The 27,196-nt window shown below is 32.4% G+C and overlaps 1 protein-coding gene across 1 annotated transcript; it reads left to right on the top strand.

Annotated features, from left to right (window-relative positions):
• The first annotated feature begins 509 nt into the window (after nucleotides 1-509).
• On the top strand, nucleotides 510-26,595 carry LOC149081791 (endonuclease/exonuclease/phosphatase family domain-containing protein 1-like). The gene is made up of 10 exons (XM_089235561.1): nucleotides 510-763; nucleotides 5,788-5,871; nucleotides 10,655-11,653; nucleotides 15,268-15,319; nucleotides 15,980-16,105; nucleotides 18,607-18,738; nucleotides 20,595-20,700; nucleotides 23,427-23,480; nucleotides 23,847-23,972; nucleotides 25,076-26,595. Exons 3-10 carry the CDS (start codon nucleotides 10,716-10,718, stop codon nucleotides 25,402-25,404), a joined length of 1,863 nt encoding a protein of 620 aa, XP_089091687.1. The 5' UTR covers nucleotides 510-763; nucleotides 5,788-5,871; nucleotides 10,655-10,715; the 3' UTR covers nucleotides 25,405-26,595.
• Nucleotides 26,596-27,196: the final 601 nt, after the last annotated feature.

Below are 27,196 nucleotides of genomic sequence, written 5' to 3'. Positions count from 1 at the left end.
AAAGCTAAAAAGTTATCGCCAATAAATATTATTGATAAAAATAAAATAACATTTTCTTGAAATTTTCATAAATAAATCGACACACACATGGCTTACTCAAAATAACCATTAATTTCCGCTTTTCACTTATGCTATTTCTTTTTAGAAAATCGCCCTTGATCTGTGAACAATGTCTTTTTTTTTTTTCATTGTCACTTTTTTTTATACGTTTTCCCAATATCACGTTGAAAGATATAAAAAAAAATGTCATTGAGCTCTCAAAGAAGCCCTAACTCGTAAAGATAACAGAAAATAATCCTTTAGGGAGGATTTGGTTTCCTTTGCCAAGAGCGCGTTTCTTTCCCAAAGCATACTTTATATTGTACAACTTAACTTAAAAAAGAAATAATAAAAAAAACAATGGGGGAAAGTGTCGAGACGTAAAAGAAAAAGTTTTTCTCGGCGCTCAACAGATGGCGCTTTTAATAGGTCACAGCCAAGATTCAATAATCCACACAGAGAAAAACTCCAGTTCCACTATGGCGGTCCGAGAGGAAAAATCGCGTTCACGCTCCCATTGCGATTCAATCGCCTCAGGCTGAAATTATTGACAGTTCATGTATAACATGAATGCTTAAATTAATAAATGAAAATGTGCTCTTCTCTCCCATGTTTTTATGCCTCCAAGTCTTTGGATAATCCGTGAAATATACGTTATATTTGTTAATTAGGGGTGTCTTCAAATTAAGATCACTGTAGCAACATCACAAGTCTTCTCTTCAATGTAAGTTGTATACATTTTTTTTCCTTAAAATAAAATTTAATACTAGTATTGTATGTCAATTGGATTTGTGTTGATTTTTTTGATCGCATAACATTAGCTTTTCCTTTTAAATAAAAGAACTGTGTGTTATTGTGATAATTTTTGATTATATTTGTTGATCTTAAGATAATTCAGTATTTATTATTGTCCCAAATATAAGGGCACTGATATATTGAGGGATTGAATTGGTGTCTTACTTTGCAATGGATATTAGAAATATCTTACCCAGACTCTCAGTATTCTATACAAATACTGTAAAAAATGAAGATGTAAATTGTATCATGAAGATATAAATTGTTTTATTTCAAGTGGGTAAAGGAGGAATAACTTGAGGGTGGAAAAATGTTTCCATGAACATGAATGAGGAAGTTTCATGATTATATTATGTTGATCATTACATTGATTGTTACATTGATATTAGTCACATAAATTAATTGTTATGATTCTCTTCTTTTTGTTGGATAAGTTAATTTCCCCTTGTTATAATCCACACATTTTTCTTTTTGATGCATGCATTTATAGCACATCGTAAATACATTTATAACACTTCATGATGTCCAATATATTTTTTTATATTTCTCTTCAAACCCACGTAGGCCTATGTTATTTTTAGTAGTCATTGTAATATTCATTTTTTTCTATCCAGGAACTCTCTGGATGCCCCTTAAAAAAAAGGATGTGAGAAATCTTCTGTATGACTAGAATTTCCCTCGTATAGGCTACAGATTTATTCATTAAATAAATCTGTGATAAAATTGTCAGAATATTCAACATAGATTATAAATACAGATACAACACCACAACAGGCAAAATGCCCAACGAGATGGCTGAGGAAAAAGTTGCCCATAACAAATATGGTTGTCATATACTTCAAAATTACAGCAACCCTAATAACAAGGCAATTACAAAAACTAGAAGCAGTATACATCATAAAATATTATACAATGGCCATAAAAAATACTTATGGTTGTCTTATTCCAAGTATGGATAGCTTCTCGAATTACCCCAACATGCTTATTGTATTTATTTTTAAATGTGTCAATTGTGTTAGAATTTACTATCTCCGGGGGTAAGCTATTCCATTTATTAGTAACCCTATCAGAGAAAAACTCCCTGTAACACCATAACCTAGAATTGTCCCTTACCAATCGATACTTGTGTCCCCTCGTAAAAGCAGTCGATTGACAGTGTAACAATAACTCATGGTCCATCCTATCCACCCTGTTAAAAATTTCGAACACTTCGATCATGTCTCCCTGACACTTGAGTTCATCCAATGTGAACATATTCAAAAAAAGAAGTCTCTCTTCATGACTCAAGCCCCGTGTGCCAGTAAGAAAACACATAGACTTGGTTGAAGGGGTGCAGGGAACTATGTCCCTCTGTAGGTATGGTCTCCAAAACTTTACAGCATACTCCAGTCCAGGATGAACTAAGCCTTGAAAAAGCGAAAGAATGACTTTGAGAGAATGTGAAGAGACCTTTTTGAAAATAAAACCAAGCATTCTATTCCATTTTTAACCACTGCTGAACAATGTTAAGAAAACCTGAGCTGCTCGTCAATGAGAATTCCTAAATCAGTCACCCTAGTTGCATCCACGATAGTGACACCATTCAATTCATGAGAGAAACGTAGGTTGTTAGAGCCAAAGTGAGTGACCACGCACTGGTGTTGACTGATATTAGTCAAATTAATTATTGTTTGTTATGAGACACTTCCACTATTGTATTTGTAATGTCAAATGTAATGTCAAATCATCATGTCAAATAAATCCATGGAAATTTTCAAAATATTCAACAGAGATTATTGCTTTTTCTTTTGATGTGTCATTGTGACCATGTTTGATTTTATCTGTTGATCTCCTAGATAATTCATTTCATTTATCCTAAGTGTAAGAAGACATTGATTTATTGAGGGAATTCTTATGATTCTCTTTTCTTTGTTGTATTGTTATCCACACTTTTTTGTTTTTAGTAAGCCCAATATTTTCAGTATATCAGGTCAAATGAATCTCCTAATTGTCAAAATATTCTTCATGAATCATAATTTTTTTCTTTTCATGTAAAAGAAGGCTATATCATTGTGATCAATTGATAATTTCTATTAATTCCCAAAATAGGCCTAATTAATTATTTGTTTTCATCCCAAATATTGAGGGCACCGATTTGTTGAGGGAATTGAATAGCCTAAATCTCTTATCTTCCAATGGATGTTGAAAATTTCTTATCCATATTCCCAATATTCTGTATAAATATACTTATCTAGAAATGAAGATGTTTAGATTTATCTAAAAAACTGTTTTCATAAATATGAGGAGGCATGAATGAGAAAGTTTTAGGATTATTTAATATTTTTTAACTAATTTTTTTAATTATGTACATTTTTAACTAATGAGCTAATTATACTAACAAAATTAGGATGTCCCATTCTTCTCTCTAGTGAGTTCATTTGTAAAAGAAGTCTTAAATACAAACCACATAGTTTTTAGGCTGAATGCCAATGCTTGAATGTATTCAGAATTGTGATTTCTTTTAACTATTATCACATTATTGTTATCTATCCAATTCGCATTCAAAAAGAAATAAAAGTAATAAATTGCTTCATAAAATTAAAAGTATTCCCTTACTTTTGAATAGTGGGAAGGGGGGAATAATGATTTTTTTTTCAATTTATTATGAAGAAAATCTTCGTCCAAAGTAGCAATAAATGTTATGCATTAACAGCTTCATACATTGGAAAAAAAAAATTAGTTAAAGTAATTTATTAATGTGTAAAAAGCAACTGTCCCATACTTCCTTACTCTCATAGATAGGAAGAAGACAGGCCTACTGTGTGTTGAGGAATTGAATAAATTATAGGCTATTATTATCTTTGTGTATATAGCAGGGCTGGACAAATTGCAAAAAAAAAAATCAAGTCACTAGAACAATTTTTTAGTTGACAAAAATTTTTTTATCCGAAGAAAAGGGTCCAAAATAATGCTTCTTTTGACCTTTTCAGGGCATAGTGAAAGATTTTTCAAGGCTCTCATGTTGGACATTTTGTGCTGCTCTCAGCCTGAAATTTAGTAACTACACAAAGAAAATTTTAGTCGCCATAGTGACCTGGTGCCTAGGACTTGATGAGCCATGGCACATTGCCTATTGAAAATTCCTTGCCAATACTCTTCATATCCTATACAAATATTTTCTAGCAATGAAGATGTATAACTTGAAAGGGGAAAAACTGGTTGTTCTTTTAAGAATGAATATTTTGAGGTGAAAAATACTTCTAAACGGTGAAGAGAGAGGTTTCACAATTATCTTACATTGTGTTGATACTAGTCAGTTAAATTAATTGCTTGTTATGATTCTCTTTTCTCTTTATTTTAACTTATAAATACTCACATTATTTTCTACCCTTAAACATATGAGTTACAGTAAGTACATCATGTCAAATGAATTTGCCCTAGTTTTTGAAACGTTTAGTGTACGTTATTGCTTTTCTTTTGTAGTAAAAGAGGTACTTTTCACATATGGCTGTTTTAAGTGCATGATGTTGGGTGGGGGTGGGGGAGGCTCATTTCAATGAAATTTGTACTTTGACTTTCGAGAGTAATCATTGGAATTGGTAGGTAGACTTGTTGAGCTATTAGGCTTCCAAACATCACCTGTGACCACCTGTCTATGATATCTATTGATCTTGAGCTTTTCAGAGTTTTAGTTTTTATCCCTCATGTAAGAGAATAGTTTTCCAAAGAATTGAATTTATTTATTATTGTCTATACATCGCTTATACACTGGATACTTATCTAGAAATGAGGGTATATGCTATATGGCTCATTAAGTTAAAATGGTTTTATAGAGAAATATAGGTACTCAAGAGTCATTAATAAATGCTCTGGTGCATCTTTTATTGTGTCACAAAACTTGTGTTCTCACAATTTTTGTTTTTAAAAGATAAATAACTTGAATTGAATGATTTATTTCTGTCAACGGAAAAGACATAAACTGGGAAGTTTTGTGTTTTCTGAGAAGTGTTTTTTGTTCAGTTTGCATTGTGTAAATATTGGAAAAAGTAATTTTTTGTTTGTCTACTAGTGAATAAAGGGAATCAAACTAATGAAATTTACTTTCATTCATAGGCATAAACAATTTTTTTTAATAAAGATGAAATCATGTTAAATATCATTGCTTATCGTGGATTAGAAATCTTGTTCACCCCATTCTTCATGCTTTTTTATTGTGGAATATGCTTAAAGACATTTGGAAAACTGTACACATTAACAACACAATTTTCCCTCTCATGGAGGGCAGATACTAAGGGAAAAAACTTAATTTCATGGTGATCACAAGAACATAAATCAGTCTGATCAACACATTCAGTGTAGTTTTCTGGCAAAAACATTATTTTGATGAATTCATGTAAATAATTTTTATTTTTTTTAATGCTTTCATCTCTACTTGTACTGAATTTGCTGAAAAATTGAAGAAAATTTTCAGCATTCTGGATTAGATCTTCGTGGGACTAACTCATTTGCTTCAATAGGGAATTGTCTCAAAGATTTATTGAACATTTTCATCATGATAAAAATTTTGAATGTGAATAGACTATGATTTTCAACCAAAAAGAAAATTTTGTCAAAACTATCATTTCTCCTATACATAACTGTTTTATTAACATAGTTAATGATTACTTAAGTGATTACTTAGTGCCTGTGTGTGTGTGCACATATTTGCCAAAGAAGGTTTTTAAAAATTATTTTCATAAATCCACAAATGCAGAGAAAAGAATATGCTTATATATTAGCCAAATGTTGTTCAAAATTTATTAAGAAACTATGCATGGGAAGATATTTAGTTTTTCAATATGTTACATAATGAAAACCAAATATTGCTAAGAATAAAATTAAAATTTATATACTTATACCATATAATTTAAAACTATATTTAATTATGCTACTTATCTTTCTGTTGCATTAATGACTTTCAACTTTATTTTTCAGACAAGAAAAAGTGAGGAATAAAATGTATATTTCATGAAGATTGTGCAAAGATATACACATATAAAGAGGAAATCATGCTTTTCGGTAAACAATTTTCATTATTCATTTTGTTTCTTTTCTGTTTATGATAGGCCTATATATTGAATAATCTGATCTTGAAAGCAAAACTTATTTTTTCATTTTTATTTTTACACACACATTTGATCACAAACTAGCAATTATTTGATTGAAAATATGTAACCTTATTTTTAATTGAAAGTTATAAACCTAAGCCTATTAACATTTATAGTTTTGGAAGGGTGTCACTTTATTTACATTATATTGCAATCTCTTAGTTCTGAGCAAATTAATATTTAATAGATTTTAATTTTCAATGAAGATTATTTTACCAATTTTTAAAAATAGAAGTTCTTGACAAAGGTTTTTGTTGCATGACAGTTTTTGATGATTTAACTGTGGTTTAAACCAGTGTTTCCCAAAGTGGGCGATGGAAGCTACGGATTTAGCATAGGATCCTATGGATTTACTTGAGTTGGGGGACGATGAGAGAAAAAAAATTCTGGAGAAGGGGGCGATGGAATGAAAAGTTTGGGAAACTATGGTTTAAACTGTCACGTCAAAAACCTTAAATATTGCTTTTCAATATAAAAATTCCATTGAAAATACACACATTGATTGCATGTAATGTTTAAAGTCACTATTTTATATAAATAATGAATACTTAATATGATTTTAAAATAATTTTTTGCTCTACAGAATTATTTTGGACAATATATGTTTATTTTTTTTATGTAAAATATACAATTTGAATAGAGCGTAACGTAAAAGCTGAAGGAAAAAATATGCGAAGTGTTTGATATTCTTCAATTCAAGATGATTCTCGACCTTCCAAAATTTCTTCAACTGCTTATATTTATATGTGTATTTATATAAACCATCTGCTGTACTCTTTACATAACAGATAGGTGTTTATAAAAAGTTCTTTTACGCTATATATATATAATGTTGATTTCTGTTATTGAATTTGCAAATAACACTAGATAATCACTGATACTTAAAACGATACCCTTATTGGGCATAATATTAGAATATAGCTAGTAATGATAATACTAAGTTGTAGAACTAAAATTTCCTTTAATTTAGCAGTGCTGATTGCATATGATGCTTAAGAAAAGCTCCCGTAACTTATTCTTAGTGTGAAAGTAAGAATGACAACATTTACAATAAGTTTTTAACTGTTTCAATACTGAGTAAGTTTCTGAGGTCAAAAACCTAACCCTTTCTGTGATCTCCTATCACACGTATTTTGAATAAACAGCTCTATTCTGGTTAATAAATTGAACACAGGTAATCAGTAGTTTGGATAAAATGAACCATAAAATTATATACTGTTGAATCCCGTTATAACAAACTCCAAGAGCCCGCAGAAATCACTTTGTTATAACGAAATTTCGTTATAAAGGAACTAGCTATAATACCCGGCGTTGCCCGGGTTTTCTTCAATGAGGCTTTTTAAATCACGTGATATCTCCCTCTTTGTTTGAGGAACATAAAAACTGTGTCTAACTTGACAAATATGGCGACTCATGAAATAAACAAATCCAGATGTAAAGTTTTTTCCTTTTTTAAGGGGTGCTAAGTATTTTGATCCCCACCCCCCCCCCCCCCAACCCCCGAACTTCAAGTTATCCATCTGCCTGTTTCAGCTTCCAAAAATGCTTAATTAAAGTTGTAGAATTTCTTCGATGTACTTTATGGGCCCATAATTAATTTCAAAACATACTAATCTATATGAATTTATGCAGTTGAATATCAAAAGACAATACGGAGACATTAATTTTCATTCTTGAGAAGATATAAATAAAAAGTTGAAATCAATGTTATTGCATGAATATCCAACTCAAAAGTAGGTCCGGTAACATAGTAAGTAAAGTAATGTAGTAAAGTAAAGTAAGTAACGTAGTCCGGTAAAGTAGGTACTTCATATTTAATCTCCTGGGCTTCGTATATCTCTAAGCGAACTCAATATTTCAAAAATCCAGAATTCAATACAATTTTAAAGTGAAAATCCCACAAAATTTCCACATTTCTACAGTAAAATCGGCAGTTTTAACACTGATTTCTATGAGGATCACCCTGTTCCTAACCCTCAAAGCGATGCTGATGATGATTAAGTTGTCTATTCAAAAAGCCTAATTACTGAGAGTATTGAAAATGTGGCAAACCTAATAAAGGCATAAATTATTATACATATACTAACAGGATTAGAGAAGTGACAAACCATTGTAAAGGCATATACACGTCTGAAACTCATTGCTATGGAACCACGGTAACCAAAGTAAACGTTCAGAAAGTGATTGTTGAGGCCCAAAAACCATTGTTGCCCGAAAGTTTTTTGCCCATTTGGGACATTTGCCCTGCTTTGACAAAATTTTAAAGTAGCCTATCGTTCAAATCGGGTCCCATTTGGTATATATGCAAAATTTGGCGACGATCGATCTAAAATTGTAGATTTGTATAGAGAACATACACACAGAGAGAAAATCAATTTTATACATATAGATTTCAGGTTTTGCATTGTTACTATGTAAACTTATCTGAGGAATCAGAAAAGTGTTCATTAAAATGAGATTTTCGCTATAACGGTATTCGTTAAAATGGAGTTTCACTGTATTATCTGTTTTAGACTCCGTCTGTCTAAAAATTCAAAATTGCAAATTATAATTAATCTTTTGTTTTAATTGTTGTAATCAATTAGTGCTTAAAAATAAAATGTAATATACAAAAAAAGTAAGTTCATCATGTTGTTTGTCTATTGTGTTCAAAATATTGTTCAAAAGCATTCATTTAGGTTTATGATGATTTTCGACAGTTTAAACCAGTTTTTGACACTTGTCATGTCAAAACCACAACCCTGGTAATTGCATATGGAAATTTTTTCAGGCACCAGAACATTTTTTTTTTCTAATCACCATGGTTGCCTAATGCTTGGGATAAGTTAAGCCTATATATATATATATATATATATATATTACAGTGTATTTCATACTGAATGAAAATGACGTTTTTTTATTAATTGCTCTTCCGAACTTGATATTTTCGCACCCCTAATTCTGATGTTCAAAAAAGATTTTTCTCATACTTTTCATCCTTTCTGATCGAATTTTTGCTTGGAAATTAGCTCGATTAACAAGTAGGAATAGCTTAGATAATTTATAATTCTTTAATTTTCTCCTGTGATTGTTGGAACTTTATATTGAAAAGCAGAAATGCAAATTGAAAGTGCTCACAAAAAATGTCTTCAGTTGATTGAATACTATTACTACTAAACCATATATGCACCTCACACACACACTCCTCTGCAGAATTTCATTTGAAGTTTATTGAATACAGATGCTGTCACTTGCATATGATTGGAGAAAAACTTTTTATTCTTTATTTGGCTTCAGCTTATATGGTATTGAAGTGGAAATCTTTATAAATGCTAAAAACTCTTGACAAAAAAATTTATTCATGTTAATGAAGCAATGATAATGTAAAATGCTGGAAGAAGAGGGTACAGGACAGAGCATACACATACACACGTGGTCAAGAGGGTTGACAACAATAACACTAGCAAAGTGACTCTGACTTCAAGTTGAGAGATGTGGTGCATTGATGCATGAATAGAAAGAAATTCAAATAAGAACTACATAATAGTATTAGTATTAGGCTGAGGAAAAACAGTATAAAATTATCATTTGCAATCTAATTTGTCATCGCTGTGTGGTCATGTGGGTATCGTGCTGGATTCTCATTGTGAGGATCCGGGTTCGAATCCTGTTGACAGCACAGTGGTGGTCGACTGAAGTTGGTTTTCTGCGGTTTGCCAGCTTTGAGGCATGAATGTGTGCCAGTCTCCCATTTGAAAAAGTCTCTCAGCTGAGAGCAGGCAGGCGTTCAACACGATACTGACAAAACATGAAAACTCAAGCATTTCTATCTTTACTTCAGAAAATGAAAGCCAGATGGCAGCAAGTACACGAAACAAGCGCAACTGGACAGCATAAAATCGTTAGGAACAAGTATATACTCAGAACACACACTCTCTCTCCAGCATGTGCCAACTCGTTAGAAATTCTATAGAGGAATGTGTACGAGGTGCATGTTTGGTTAAGTAGTAGTAGTCTAATTTGTCAAACATTTTTTGCCTTAGACTGTTATTATTTTTTAATGAAAAGTTTTTCCCATAAAAGCCACATATTTATACAGGGCGTCTTAAGCAAGGGTGTAAGGGGTGCAGTAGACACCAAATTTTTAAAAAATTTTTAGTCGTAAAATCTTAAATGGCATCACTGTTTTTAACCACCTTTTGATGATTGAAAAATCGGCATTCAAAAATTCATACATTATTGCATAATTTTCAAGAATGCTAAAAATATCCATTAAAAAAATAGACATAATTGCATGTAAATTAAGAAAAAAAATAATGAAAATTTCCAAACTGTAGAAAATTTTAAATTTATTTGAGAAAAAAATTCCAAATCCAATTAAAGTTATGGCCTAATGAAAGAAATAGTCTGAGAACTAATGAAAATTCATAATTGATAAATTTAAAATAAGAAAAATAATTGTCGGTTAATTCCAGCATACATGAAAATTCAGAAAAAGGCGAGGAAGGATTCCAGAACTGAGATGAAAATTCAGAAAAAAAGAGAGATGGTTCCAGAATTGAAAGAGATGAAAATTCAAAATTTATTTATGTAGGCCCACTGCGACTGCATCTGTTGTACACTCCCTAAGAAGAGCTCTTGTTGAAATAAACTTTTTTGTGAGGATGGACAAATTTATATATACAGAAATTTATGTGATTATTTTTTTTCCCCAGGACTGCTGACATGATTGCCATTACCTTCTCCCCATGAACTGAAGGTTCATCATCCGTGATAATGGGACAGTGCATAAGTGTCCCACAACGAAAGCTCTCTTTAATGAGAGAAAACTCTAGCAGGTGCTTCTACAAGTCCAAGTCTGGGAACCTAAGTGCCACTTTTCATGTGCTGGATGCAAATCTCCGCTGGGATCTCCTTAATGTCAACTCAGCCACTGAAGAACAACTCATGACCTTACCAGGAATCAATAGGGCGATAGCAGAGAACATCATTGAATACAGACAAAAGATTGGAGGTTTCAAGAAAGTTGAGGATTTAGCCCTAGTATCTGGTGTAGGTGCAACAAAACTGGAACAATTTCGTACAGAGGTTACTGTAGGTCGACGGAAAAATAATGGGAGCAGCTATAACTCATCTTTAACTCAGTCTATGGAATCCCTACCTACAAATGAGGTGTCGAGCCGCTCATCTCCCATGAAATTAATAAATCTAAATACAGCCAATGTCTTTCAGTTGATGAGCATCTCTCGAATGACTCAAGAAATGGCAGCTAGCATAGTTCATTACCGTGAAAAGAAAGGACTTTTTAAAAATGTGAATGATTTGCTTAAGGTCAAGGGATTACCTCCCGATAGACTAGCCATAGTGAAAATGTATCTAACAGTAGATTCCTGTACAGATTCCAGTCAAAGTTCTGTAAATAATCAGACGAATCAAAATAATCTGAGTGTAAAGCAGCATATTAGTCACAGGCGGACTAATTCAGCACCCTGTGGATTCGGTAAATCCAGGTCTGCTGATTTGAATACCAGAGACTTGTATGAACTGATATCTACTCAAGTTTTGAGGCCTGTGGTAAAAGAAGAATTTAGGTTCTCTAGGTCTGGTAAACAGGCCATGAGAATTGCATCTTGGAACTTGCAGAACTTTGTGATAGACAAGGCAAGAAATCCTGGTGTCAGAGAAGTTATTTGCCGCAGTATTCTGGAAAATGGGTATGATGCATAGGGCGTATTACTTATGAATGATTGTATAATTTTCTATTACATGTTTGCAATTATTCATCTGAATATGATCAAAATATACTGGATAAAAATCTTCTGTGAGTAAACTACAGCCTCACCTGTTCAGAAGGGGGGCAGGGCTGTAACTAGGACTTTTGCCACCCAGTAGCAATATTATTTTGCTGCCCCCCCCCCCCTCTACAACTTTAAAATTCAATAATTTTGTTATGGTGATCTCTGTTTCCACCTAAAACTGGCACCCCCGTGAGTTTTGCCACCTGGGGCAGTTGCGCCCTGCTCCCTCTCGAGTTACGACCCTGGGGGACATCTTGAATATACAAGAACAAGATATTTTGTTCCATTATCTTATCTACTTAGATGAATAAAGATTTCCTTCTGGTGTTTTAGTGAAAATTCAGAATACCTTCAATCTGGACCCTGGAAGATATAGGCTTCACTAGAGGTAGATTTGAGGTTTTTGCTGTTGGTGAGCTGTCAAATTTTGTCGACTTCCTCCCATTCTAGTCCAATTTTCTTTAATATCCTTTCTACAAATTTACTGCGCTGGACTATGGTGTGTTTAACCCCTGTCCCTTAAATATTACCCGTGGGCTTCATATCTGATATTATGAATATGCAGATACATATGAAAGTTACTGAATATGCATGGGTAGGTGAAATGCCTCACATATTGACACATTTTAAAAATTCATAAAGGATCAACCAATTGATGAAATCAAGTGCAGTTTGCACTAAAACAGCATTTCTCAACCTATGTTCCCCAACGATGACATGGGTGGTCCCCAGGCAGACTTTGTTAACTAATTCTAATTGAATAAAATAATATTAAATTCATTATTATAGTTGATATTAGCAATAACTTATGGATTCCTTGTGTAAAAAAAAATACTCATACACTTCGGGGTAGTGATCAAAAAATAAAAAAATACGGGAAATTGTGATCATAAATATTATTTGTAGACAAAAAATAAAATTTTCAAAAATGTGCAAATTATCGCTAAAATTCCTAAAGCATGGGGAAATGAAGCGAAAAACACCATAAACAAAACCATATTTACAGGGGGAAAACTTTCATCGTGACAACCACATAAATTGAAAATTGGAATCTTAATTACTGTAAAAAAATTGGACACTGCCAGTTATCACCAAGAACATTGCCATAACTCGACAAACTAACAAATTTTTGCTAAAATTTTTGAAAAGTTATGGATTGGTGGAAAATGAAGATTTATTGGAAATTGAAATGAGTTGAAAAAAATGTTGAGCAATAAAAACATGAGATGAGTAGGCCTATGTACAATTACGACCATAATTATTGTATAATTTTTAAGTTATCAAAATTATAGCTGTTCTGTTCACAATTAAAGTGAAAATCATGAATTCAAATGAGCTTTGTTGAAAAAGCGTGACATAAGAGGAATCAAAACAGCCAAAAATGCAAGAACGTCCCGTGAAGTAGGAACTTATGGTCACTCTACTCTTTCTATGAATAAGTGGACCATTGGATTATTTCAGGACATTATTTCATATCACTGGACCTTCGGTTCAGGAAGGTTGAGAAATGCTGCACTGAATAACCATCGTGATGTAGAGTTCTTTTCTGATGAATTTATAAAATATTTCATAGTTTCACCTGCGGATGGCACTGTGTCGTGAAAAATTTGACATAACACATCAAATGTAACACAAACAGTGCATAATTAATGCTATTTGCAATAAAACTCGCATTTCAATATGAGCACTTTTTGCAGCTCTGTTCATATATAAACAATACTTAGTTTTGAGCCACATATCTATCTGTTAAAATCGATTGCTTAATCATGGACTAAAGTCATAAATGTCACACTTCTGTGGTTCTTGTCTTTATTTCCTTGATGTTGATTGCACATGAGTCATAGACTTCTGTGTGTGTGTGTGTGTTTTCCAGTCCATCTGCCAGGATATCGGTGATGGATCTGTTGTGCTACCGACACTATTTATGCCATATTTTATGTGTTATGCTCAGTTTTTTGTGATGAAGCGCCATCTGTGAATGAGTTTTTTAATTTAAAAACCTCTATCTCATGATGAGTATTTTTAGTGTAAACTCCACTTTTTAATGTCAATTGGTTGATTTTCCAAATGTGTCAGAGTTTTCACTGGCTCTATGTCCATGGTTACTCATCATGAAATCTTTGCTATAGGACCTGGTAATAATTAATTACAGTAGAACATTGATTATCCGAACATCAATTTTCCGAACAACTCAGTCAACCGAACACATTTTCAGTCAATGATGCTGAACACAGTTGGTATTTTCTTGGAACTTGAATCCTCTTATCTCTCAAATCGATAGCCTTGTTCTATTGTGCAATAATCCACTTCCAAACAATTGTACATACAGTACCTGTGAACTATAGATGTAAACAATGGCGGATCTGGGTACAGTATATGCAGTTACAAGTTTCTTTAGCTTTAACACTGCCAATACTTTTTATCTGTCTCAAGTGCAGAATGGCGACAAAACAAAAACGTGTTGTTTTAAACATCAAAGAAGAAAAAAAGTGGAAATAGTGAAAAAATTTAAAGCGGGTGATGGTGGAAATTTGCAGCTGATTATGGACTAGGTGTGACAACCCTCAGTGATTTTAAAAAAATTGCGATAAAATAGAAAATTTTGCAGTCAGTTTGAAAACAGCAGATGGACTACAGTCTCACAAAATTTCAAAGAGTTATGCCATATTTTCATAGTTTTAACATAACCACTGAAGACGATTGAAATCTTCCAGATTCGAAAGAATGCTTAGATATGCTTCAGGAGCTCCCTGTATTCCAGTCCTGTCATGAAAAGATGTGTCACAGTGGTTGAAAATTGACAGTAGCAATTCAAAATAACATTTTTTTTGGATGACGGAGAAATAATTATGAAAGTGAATGATCAAGTTGATCAGGATGACTGTGAAAGTGATGAAGATGAACCAACGGCAGATGTAATAATGCACAGTGGGACAGAACAGTGTTTCACAAAATCTCTCGCGTGGTTAGAATTGCGGCCTAACTCTGATCCACTTCAATTTTTAATGTTGAAAATATTACAGGATGAGATGGCAAAATGTCGTATAAGCAAGATGAATTCATTTTTTTCTTTTGTGATGCGCTGCCTTTTTTTTTTTCAATTTACTTTTCAGAATAAGTCAGTTAATTTTAATTATTTTAAGGTTTTTGTTGCTGAATTTCAATTTATTCCTTTGTGTTATCGAATTCGTTTTGAAATCAATTTTCCAAACTTTTCACTTTTCCAAACACCCTTCTGACCCGATGTTTTCAGATAATCGATGTTCTACTGTATTATATTTTGCTGATTCATAAGATCTAGAGAGAGAGAGAGAGCTGATGCAAATTATATTTTTTTACTTTTATTTTTTGCATTTGAGAATTAATTAAATCATTACTCACAATCCTGAATGACTAATCAAATGTCCAATATGAGATTTTAAACCAAAAAATTAGCCACTGAAAGGGACATCATTCATGTGATAATTATGTTTTAAAAAAATAATTTTGTGATTACTTTAAAATATTAATTGCGTCCTATATCTGTTTAGTTTCAGTATTGTAGCAGTTCAAGAAATATCTTCTAAAGATGCTCTCTCTGCTGTAAGTTGATTTCAAGTTGATAATTGATGTTGTAAGTTGAATAGTTGATTTCAATGCTGATTGATCAGAATGAATATTTTCAGAATCCCTTTCGAAACAGAAATGATCATTATTATGAAATATCAAATACGGTAGTTCCTTGTAATCTGCAGATTATACATTATTAAATATTGGAATCATGGAGTATCTATACCATGTACAATTGGCAGCTTTTTCTCTGAAAGGTTGGAAAATAAAATCAAATGTTTTTTAAAAAGAACATTTTTAAAGATAATAGATGACATATAGAGGCGGAAGTAGAAGAATTGAGATTTTTTCCTAAAAAAATTATGATCAAATAATAAAGAAATAATATAATAATAGTTATTTTTCCCCAATATGTTAAGGTAATTTTGGTGCCGGTTTATAAAGTTTACAATTTTAAATGATAAACTTTTTTTTAAAGTTATCTTTACTAGTACTTTGATTATTGTATGATAGTCAAAATTAATTTTAGTTTGAAATAGAATATCTCACCCAAAATTGTATTATTGTGACAGTTTATAACAGGTGTAAATTTTTTATATAGTCGTGAAAGTTCAAATCTTTTTTATTAGAATCTTTCAGTTCGAATATTTCTCCTATTTTTTGAAAAAATTATCCATAATTCTATTATCTTAGATTTCTTTGGAGCTGAACGAACCCCAACTGCAGAATGTAAGAAGCTGGGATGGTGTAAGAGGAAAGTGGCATTGCCTAGTCTCACCAGCGCCATCTGTTGCTATGCTTGACAACTGTCAGAAAAAGGTGAACATTCATCATTTCAGTGCAAAAAATGACCAAAATCAATTAATGTATTTCCAAGTTATTTTTATGAAAGTGTATAATGACACTGCACCAAAACTGGCTGGAATATATTACTTAATTTTAGAAAATTAACTCTCCGCTTGAGTTTTAACCCTCTGGCTGCTCATCCCGCGATTTCCACGGGCAACTCAAATGTAGCAAAATCTGCTCATCCCGCGATTTCCGCGGGCATGTGTTTTTCTTCCTTTATTGAGAAGCGCATCCCGTTTTTTCCCCGTTTAATAACTGAAAAAAATTATATATAGTATTAGACGCTTCATTTACGTTTTGGCCAACAGATGTCGTTAGTTGTCCAATAAATTGCGGCATTTGAAGGCACGTGGTATTACCGCTCAAACTTCACTTTTTGAGTGAAAAAAATTACGCAATTTTTGAAGCAATTTCGGTCCACAAATTGAGCAGTCAGAGGGTTAAAGATAGAAGAAAATGAATATTTTGTGAGAGGTATGTCATTTAATATAATTATGTCTAATTTGTACTTTTGAATATTCTATTTTTAAGAAATAGTTAAAAATTAATAAAAGACAATAACTGATATAACTGAAAATTAATGAAAGATTTTTTTCAGAACAAAGCTTTCAAAAATTTATAACCCTGGTTTCATTCAGAGTACTGGGCTCGGGCCCTGTAGGCCCACCCATCGAGAGCCACTGAAAAGTTTGACTAATTTTGTAAACCAAAAATTTTGTTGATGCTTATTATTTTTCTCAGCCACCTTATTGGGCATTTTGGCTGTTGTGGCTTTGTATTTGTATGTAAGCATTAGCAGTTTAATAAATAGTCATTTATTGATAGTTTAATAAGCATTTTTAAATTAAAAATAGACCCATGGGTTGCAGAGTTCGTCATTTTTGATTTTGGGTCTGCTACCCCTGAACTATAGGGTATAGGTTGGCTTAAGTTGGGGGCAATGAGAAAGAAGTTTTGTGAAGAACAAGGTAATAGAACAAAAAAGTTTGTGAAACTTTGAATGATCTACATCATAGTTTCCCAAACATTTTGTTCCATTGCCCCTTCTTCAGAAATACTTTTCTCTCATCGTCCCCAACCATAAACCGTAGGATCCTATGATATACCTGTAGGTTCTATTGCCCACTTTGGGAAACACTGATCTACATCAATGATTGCTAACAGTTTCTTTGCTTGTGCCAATATGATGACCAAAACTCACGCTTGCAACTCTCCAACACATAAATTGTTTAAGCCACTTTTTCAACTTACTTTTCTCAGCTACCTCATTGGGCATTTTGCCTGTTGTGGCATTGCATTTGTGTGCATGGTACTCTTCTCAAACCATTGTTCTTATCTATTGTTACAAGATGTGTCACATTTTTAAAAAAATTTTTGGTGTCCCAAAATATTTAAACTGAATTTGAAAAATTTTAAGTGCATGTTTTTTCATGAAGCAAAAAGACTCTTCTGAATATTATGCTATGTTCAACTTGGAAAAAATAGGTGGATGTCCCCCACTGAAAATCAAACCCTAGTCCTCTTGTGGTTCTGGACATACACCATAGGAGACACAACTTTTTCTATCCAAGTTGACCTTGGCATAATGTCTAGAAAAGTATTTTTTTCCTTGCATTATGGGCTGGAAAAAATTTCTGTGCTTGCTTGTTTGTTTTGTTTGAAAAATGTTTATATGAACTTTTATATGATTTTATGATTGATTCATTACACTGGCCTGAAACTTTTCAATATTTTGTAGGCTACTATATACCGGATTTACATCTGAAGAAATGTCATTATTTAAAACCAACTCTTATAAAATAAAACCAGTGAGATACCAAAATTTCTTTAGCCTTCAAATACTTTTCAGCATTTGGAAAAATTTTATGGTGAACTTTTGCTTGTCACTGATTAGCTGATCACTAGTGAAATGCATATACACAGATTGCCTACCCCTTGATTTAAATATTGCCATGTGTTAAGACTGCACTGCATATAGAGCACCCCACCAAAAATTCATATTTGCCCAGGGCCCAAACTTACAAGTGCTGGTGGTTAGTTTTTAATTTAAAAATTTATTCCAAAATTCAAGTTAAATTTTGATTGGGACCATTTGATTCAACACTTATCAAGAAAAAAAATTAGAATACATTCATTAATTTTTTTCTTTTTTTGTTTGCACATATCTCTTAATTTATTTCCCATAAAATCTGTGAAATTAAACCCATTGTGTAACAAATGCTTCTCATTACATAGTAAATGCCACTAGACCCGAATCAACTGAGTTGTTTTAATAAATGCTAGAATTGATATTTTTTTTTCAAGTTTTTCAAAATTACTTATAATTTTTTCTAAGTATTTCAATCATATAATCTATTCTTTTTTTTTTTGTTTGTAGTTTTATGTTACGATTATTATTGCTGTAATTTCTCTGTCTTTATTTTGACAGTGCGTCTCATGACCAGTCACTTATATTTCATTTTGTTTTTCAGTCGTTTCTGAATGGTTTCTTATACGATACTAGTAAAGGTCTACATCTCAAAGATTCTATGGTTCTGCAGCTTCCCACTGAAAAGCAAAGAGGCATTGGTGTTACTTGTCAGCCTTTCCTTGCAAATTTCCAAGTAATTCTTTGTTTTACTTGATGAATGGGTGTGATTTTTTTTAAGTTAAAGATACTTTTATCCGAGCTAGTAATATGTAGAAAGCAGACCTGCCAACTCTCCCGATTTTTCATCCTTCCTCCTGCTCTCCAGATTTGTTAAAATTTCTCCGGATTTTGGCAGAAAATTCGATTTCACGCGAGCTTTCACGTTGTCGTGGCGTGAATGATTACCGTCGTCGTTAAGGAAAACACCCATAGAGGACAGCCGTAGTCATTTCCATCGAGCAGCCGTAAAAAAAGTCTCTGTGACCGCATATAAGCAACTGGCAAAGACTTCGTTTTCGTAGCGTTTATCTGCAATCATTTATCAGGGGCATGACCTTGGTTGCCAAAATTCCTGTATAATCGTTATTGTATTCCATTAACAGCCGTGCGGTAAACACGTTTTTTCGTCCGCCGCTTTGTAATTTGAATTTTTTTAAGTCGTTTCTTCCGATTAAACATCTTCAGAAAGAAAATATAAAACTTTAAGCTATATACAGCTAAATATATATAAAGCTTTTAAGAATTCATATACACAAGATTATCAATCACTGATAGCATCCACGAAAGGAAACACATACTTTATGAACATTATGTAGATGTGATTTCTCTATTCCGCATGGAAAGACTAACATAGAATTATAGTCTTCTCAGGGGCAATGCAGAACCTGCCTTGAGGGGGGGGGGGAAAAGAATGTAACTTTTTCTTAATTTATTAAAAAAGAAAAAAAAGTTTTTTCCAGAATTTTTGTTATGAACTTTTTTTTGATCAAGTCTATGAGTGTCGGGGGTGGGGGGGGGGGGGGGGTACCCCCCTCGGGAGAATCTCCGGATTTCTGGATTTCAAAAGTTGGCACGTCTGAGAAAGTAATTTTGTGGCATAAAAAAACAATTTAAAAAAACGACTAAGAAATGGATTTATTTTAAAGAGTCAGTGATTTGTGTATCATTATAGCTTTGTGATTTGAGCTTATTTACTAAAAGTAAGAGTTGTGTGCTACTAAAACTCACCAACTTGTGTTGCAAACCTATGAGGGGCATATGAATATGAAGACGCATATTTTTTAATTAGAAATTTGTACTTAAATCTTGTACCGTATTCCCCCACATCAGCTAGCATGCTGGGAAATAGTGAGAGAGACCAGCATGCTGGGAATACCTGTATCTTCTAGCATCCATTTCTTGAATTAGCTATCCTTCAGTTTTATTTAGCCCATAGCCCTTATAGTATCCAAGGACTTTAGATTGAGAACCATTGGTATGTATGTTGCATAAATAAATTTTATATAGTATTTATATTAATTGAAAAAACTGCAAATAGGGTGGGAAAATCTAGAAGGTTCTGGTTAAGACATTTTTGCCAAATGTAGCCCAGGTCATTCTAAGAGCACCAAAAAATTTTTGTCAGGAAAATATGAATCTTCATTTTCCTTTGAAAAATAAGTAAAATATGCAGTTACACTATCTAGGTTTTTATCAGGAAATATATGATCATCTCTCTTTGCAAAAGTTTATCATTATGTGGAACAATGGTAATTTTTATTCAGAGAATTTGTTTTAAGTGCAAGTAGAAACAATTATTATCTAATTTCTTGAACCTTTTAAAGCTTAAATTGCACACATAACTTATGGGAATCATTTTGTGAGCCATTGATAAAATCGTTTTAATAAAATAAAAAATAAAAAAACTTTTGAAATGAAAATATTAAAACAGCAAATAAAATTAATTCCATCATAAGTAATTATTTTTCTTATGGCATTATGTTGAATGATTTAAGTTTTTTTTTCCTTACCAATTACTAATGATATATTTATCCATTTCATTTCCAATAGGTGGGGTGTCTTGAATTTTGTATAGTTAGCTTAAGTTTCATTTCTGAAGTATGTGTTGCTAAATTAATGCCAAATATCATCGAAATGCTCAGAGAGAAATTACCTGGTAAGTCCAGATATTTATATTTCACAACAAATGAGAAAGATCTCTTATTTCTGAAATGGAAAGGGTCCTTTATGAATTGAAATGTATCATTACGTTAAAAAATTCTGAAACTTTTTTAAATATTTTCCAAATATAAATTATGCCATTTCCCACTGAACAAGCTAAGTGTATCATGTGCCTGACTAGTCAGAACCGGTTTCATGCAGTTCAAATACATACAGCACATGCACATACTTAATTACAGGCATTCAAAACTTCGAGTCACTAGGAAAAGTCATTGAATTTTAAATATCATTCACAGTTGTCAAATTTTGTGTGTTGCTATGAAAATGATTTAGTCAGTGTTCAGTGAAATAGCAGTGAGCTGAACTAGAGTTTGAATGACATCAACGGTTCAAAAAAAGGCCACCAGAGTATTGAGGATGATGAGAGGTCAAGGCAGCCATCAGTATTCACCATGGATGAATAAGTTGCTGTTGTCGAAGAAATTGTGAAAAATGACCACCAAAAAACTGTTGTTGAGATTGCAGAACTTGTTGGCATCTTAGTTGGAAGTTGTCATGCCATTTTAGCAGACAAACTGGGCATGCATTAAGTACGCCAAACAATTGTTCCTAAAATCCAGACACAGAAAAAATGAATGAGCACATTCAAATTCAGAGATGATATCAATACAGTGGATTCAGATACCAACATCTTTAATCAATTTATAGCTGGTGATATGAAACTTGGTGCTTTCTGTACTACCCCCACAATCTTACTGACAGGTAAAAGTGAAGAATTCCCCATCATTCCCACAACCACAAAAGTCAAGGCATATTCCCTTGATCTCGTCTGACTTTTTTCCTCCGATAAAGAATTTGCTTTAGGGGGAAGGCAACAATTCTCTAATTCCAAAGTGGTGCAGTGAGCAGTGGCGTAGGCGTTGTGGCAAAAGGGGCCTTGCAATACTTTGCATGAATGATGGCAAAAATGTATAATTGAACAGGGTGGTTTTTTCAAAGGGAACACCAAATAAACAGGCTCTATCTGTACCCATTTTTCCATAATAAAATAACGTCCAGATCCTTTTGAACATAGTGGTATATTTTTAATTTACCCAATACAACAATTGATTGGCCATTAAATTATTTAAAAAATGTTTCTCATGAAAAAAAAATCTTATGTGCTTGGGCAGTTAAAGTCTAACTTTAAACTAGTCCTATGCATGAAAAATACATTTCAATCTCACAGCTAGTGCTGCCATCTGGTTTACAACATAGTTAAATGAGCTACAATGCATATAATTGGTCTCAATATAAATTTGGGAAATTCACGAGAGTAGTGTTTTGTATAAATGATGTTGAAAAAAAAAATTGAAATAAGTTTAAATTTTTTATGTAATTATGTGTGTGAACTCAAAAATGAATGTATTAGGTATTATTAAGTAAATGTATGTAGGTATTAGAAATCATTTTACTTTAAAATGTATGTGTTTGCAGAGGCTACGTATATCTGACCATGTGTGAAAATAAAGTCAAACTTGTTAATCTGTGCATTCCCTAGATCAAAAACTTTAATAAATTCTAATGAATTCCTGGGGTCATTTTGACCCCAAGAGATATCGCTTTTAATCGATGATCATAATTCACCAACGAGTTAATAAAATAAACTTATCAAATTATTATCATTATTTACTCAATAATCATTAATTGGTGCATTATCATTAATTAGTCAATAAATGCTGGCATATAGCCAAGTTTAGGTTCACTTGTATTGAAGGCAGATAATAATCAGTGTCCCGACTTCCCCAGAATAGTGTTGGGTCATGATGTGCTTACTAGGTCGTTCGCTTTTGCTCACTGTGATCTTTTCTTTTTCTTGCTTTCAAACCGAGCACAACTCAGGTCTATCACCATTTATGGGCGATTTACTACCTAGCGAGTTGTGCCGAAGGTGTAACTGTGTGTGTACCTAACAGTCTGAGTGCATATGTAGTGTTGGGTTTGATTTTTCAGTGCTGTCATCTATATTTCAGAAGCGAAGTGAGTGATGTGTTATGATTGAATTACATTTGTGCTCTTTGTAGGTCTGCTGCTCTCTGTGGCGAGACTTTTTAACGGGGAGATCGGCTCGCATTCACGCCTTGAAGTTGGGAACCACAGAAAACCAACTTCAGCCGACCACAACTGTGGGGTTCGAGCCTGGGTCCTCGCGATGCGAGTCCGTCACTATGACCACTCAACCACCATAGCAGCAAGCTCACTGATCTGCTTCTTCCCCCCCCCCCCTCACCATGTGAGCATCAAGATGTCATGAAAAAGTGAAAGGGAAATTGTTAATTAATCGTTATTAATCCTGGCATTTGACGACAAGTGGTTAAATGCAATGTTGCTAAGGAAATGTTTGCTGGTGGCAAAATCTCTGTTGGATTTGGTATTTTCAAAGTAGAAATGATCAGTTTTATAGTGGAAAGTAATACAAGTGATATTTATCTTGTGTGCATCATATTTGTTCAATGTTGAAATATTTTTTTGGTGTTGAATAAATTTAATTATAGTTTAATAATTTCTTTTTTGTGCAATATTTGTTATGAGTGCAAATTGATTTTATCAAAATAAATATGATCCAAACTAAAGTATAAATAATTCCATACCTAATTTTATTCGATGGGCATATTTATGATATCACCATATATTATCTATTGATAAGCATCAATAGTATGAAAAATGGTTTTTTTCTTTCAGAAGAGCATAATGTGATCCTAGCAGGAAATTTCATCTTACCGCCAAGCCATACAGGTTTGTGTCTTTGTTTGTATATGTTAATGTTGAATACAATCACGCTTCATGACTGAATTTAATATTTTGCTCCTCCTTTATCTGATATAAATTCTATATAGCTCTGAGCATATTTACTTCTCTGAAAGTTACCATTCGAAAAATCCTGGCATGAGCATAACTAACACAAATAGTTTTATTTTACATATCACATCAGTTTCTTGGATTCCATTAATTAGATGAAAAATCCATATTAAAAAAGAAAACTTATGAATTTGCCCCATACAAAAATATCTAGTGAATTTTATTCTAATGTATATTTGAACTACAAAAATATGGTAAAAAATTATGATTATTTGAGGTTATGTGTAATTTTTCCCCCCACAGTATTTGAATCATTGAAGTTTCAAGGCTATACCTATTTAATACCAGTTGGAACTTGTACCAATTTGGAAACACAACAAGAAGACAGCCACATATGGTCAAATTCAAAACTCAGCAAGTCATTTACTGGTAAGTCTATGTTTTTAGTGCAAATAAACTTAATCAGATTTTAATACATTTCCATTTATTTCCTAATATTTCTGTAATATAATCACTAACCCTGTAATTAAAAACTACTGGGTTGACATGAAATGATTTGAGGATTTTAGAGCCCTCTAGAGTGAGAAAAGTTTCTTTACCTAACTTTTTTCATGATTTTTCAAATATAAGCCCAAAGAACACAACAGCCAAATTGCCTAATGAGGTGGCAGAAAAAAGATACCCATAAAAGATATGAATGTATGTGTAAAGGTAGTATATATTTTGGTATTTTAAGTGCATATTTTGGCATTTTAAGGCCATATTTTAGCTTTCTAAGTGCGTATTTGTATATTTTTAGAGTATATTTTGCCACTTTTTAAGTGCATATAATCCGTGCTCTAGTGATATCTCTTGATGTGTGACATTGTTTTAGTTCTTTTATAGTCCAGTAGATGGCATTGCAGTCGCATGACATTCACTAGTAACAGACATGGATCCATAATAGCTCTGTGGAGGATTAATTAATAGCTCTTTGAATAATTATGGAAAATAATTGGTCTATCCCATAAAATACCGGACTATCCAACAAACCTACACAATAAATTTAATGGCTCCTCCTGACACATTTCCTTGGATCTGCACCTAACTAGTACTGAAGAGAATGTCCTCTATTTTTCGAGAACATTTTCGTCGATAGATACATACTCTGATAGATACTCTGACCCAATTTTTTTTAATGTATGATAACTGTACAGCATAATTTTTCAGTATTTATAGGAAAAGTTGCCAGATTTCAACAATCTTTTTCACAATGGAAATGGATCGAAAAGATTGAAAATTGGCAAAATGAATGGCTTGGTCCTTCTAGCATTAAGAGAGGACATCCCACATTATTTTGTACCTACCTAGTATATCAAAATATAGGTCTCAGTCTGATTCGATCAACCTTTGTGCATAAAATGGATAAGATGCAATAAAAATGATTGAATGGCATTTTAATTATTACATTGTCTTAATCATGTTGCTGTTTTTCACTTCTCATTAGAACACCAATATATCTTTTAATTGACATTTATATTGATTTTATTTAGGTCACAGTGGTGCTATAACAGATGGACTATCTCATATTCTGATACCAAAGGGTTGGGAATGGGGTGGAGTCGTAAGTGATCACTTACCGGTATGGGCAGAAATATTCATAGACAAAGATACAACTGAAGCTGTTGATACGCCTTTGCTTAATGGTGTCTGTAAATTGTCAGGGGACAGTTCTACAGACCCACTGATGCCAAATGGCAGAACAAAAGAGAACAGTGAGAAGAAAAGTTGGGCTGGTCATTGGGTGTGGAAATACACTCAGAGAAATGGTGGAATTTCCTGCGAGAAGAATACCCTGCTGAAAGAAAATGGAGCTGTTTGAAGTGTATTGTAGTCTGCCATTTTTGCGCAAAATTAGGACTAATATATATATATATATTTTGTTATATGTACATGTAGCTTTGAGGGGTCTTTTTTTCCTACATGATTGATCGGCAATGAACAAATACTTGTGTGTTTCTGGTTTTTTAATGGTCAAAAACTGTTTCTTACGCTGGAGTAATTAGGCAGTGATACTCTTCGTTCATTCACGAGACTCATATGAATTTTTAAAGATATATATGTATATGTATGAGTGTGTATGTATTATTGTGTGTGTATGTATTATTGTGTGTGTGTGTATTATTGTATGTATGTTGTAATCATAAAAAAAAATTGTGTACAGTACAGTAGTAATTAATTGCTGTTGATAACTGCTCATCTTTATTCATGTTTCCATTGTTCATATGAAATTTTGAGATACTCATAAAATCTGTCATCGATGAATATACATTTGAAACAGATAGTCATTTTGTTGTTGTTGTATTCATTTAACGTTGTTGAAAAAATAACTATGGAATGCGAAATATGGTTTTATAAATGTTAATTTGGGATTTGTTTGGATTCAATTTTATCGTGTTTTTATCTTTCTGTTTATGAATTTACCTATTACTATATTCTGTTGAATGCAACATAAATGTGGAAAAAATTTAGCGTTTACACATTTGATTATTAAAATATAAATTGGTTTAATTTAGTTTGAATTTTTATCTTTTGTTAATATTGTTGATCCTATAAATACATTTTTCTTTAATTATGAAAAATTTGTTAATTTTTATTTTTTAAAATAAACTGCTTATATCGATGGTGGAAAAAAAATTCAGATCTGATCTACTTATCTTTGATTTCTTTTCTGAATGCTCGACTGCCTTCGTGTTTCTTTTTCATATATGTATTCACTTTTTATTCAAATATTTATTTTATAAACATTTATTAAAAAAAAATTCTTTGTGATAAGATTTCTCTCCCCCCCCCCCCTTCCTATTTTCATGGATTGAATACCCACTAAATATGAGACTTTATGACACATGAATTTGCATGACTTTTATATAAAGGGAACCAAGTGTCATTAAATCAAAACTAAGAAAAAGCTATATAAAGTTACTGTCAATTCAGTTATCTCTTCAGTTTGGTAGTTGGTTCAAGTGCACACAGATGGTATCACAGCCTATATGTCACTTGGTTCTATTTACATAAAAAAAAAAAAATCCCACTTCTTTCAATAGTTCAAATGTTGGTATATCTCAAAAATGTTAAAAATGACGTTTGGTTCCTTTTATATAAAAGCCGTCCAATTGAGCAAATATTTTTGCTGTTTCTATGTTGTTTTGTTTGAACTTTTGTACTATCTCTAATGTATTGAATTAACTTAATGCAAGTTATATCGCTGTAGAAAATTGGTTTTTAATGATTTAGTGTTTGTGAGAATCAGTATTTTTATGGTGTGTATTGAAAGGGAGAAAATGAATAGACTATGAATGCAAAATGTTCATTTACAAAGAAGTGCATGACAGAAATTTACTTATTTGTGTTGTTCTCTTGGGCGATTAGCAGGACTTGAGAAATAATTTTTCATTTCAAATATGTTTTTACATAAAATTTTCATTTCAAATATACTTTCTTTTTACCAAGAGAAATTCAGCCCAATATATTTTTTTTCTCACTTTTGTAGAATTTATTTAGCCTTTTTCTGCCTTCTTTAAGTTTGATGTAATTAATGTCTTGGGGACAAATCTTGGTGCAAAAGTTTTTTTATTCAGCATTCTGGAATTTGGAACTTCCTTCTACATATTGAC

The sequence above is a fragment of the Pholcus phalangioides genome, unplaced genomic scaffold, assembly GCF_987345545.1.
Source record: "Pholcus phalangioides strain wild (caught in Gottingen) unplaced genomic scaffold, Ppha-v1.0 ptg000009l_1, whole genome shotgun sequence".
NCBI lineage: Eukaryota > Metazoa > Arthropoda > Arachnida > Araneae > Pholcidae > Pholcus > Pholcus phalangioides.
Note: the sequence above shows the minus strand (reverse complement) of the source record. Positions and strands in the feature narration are given on the sequence as shown.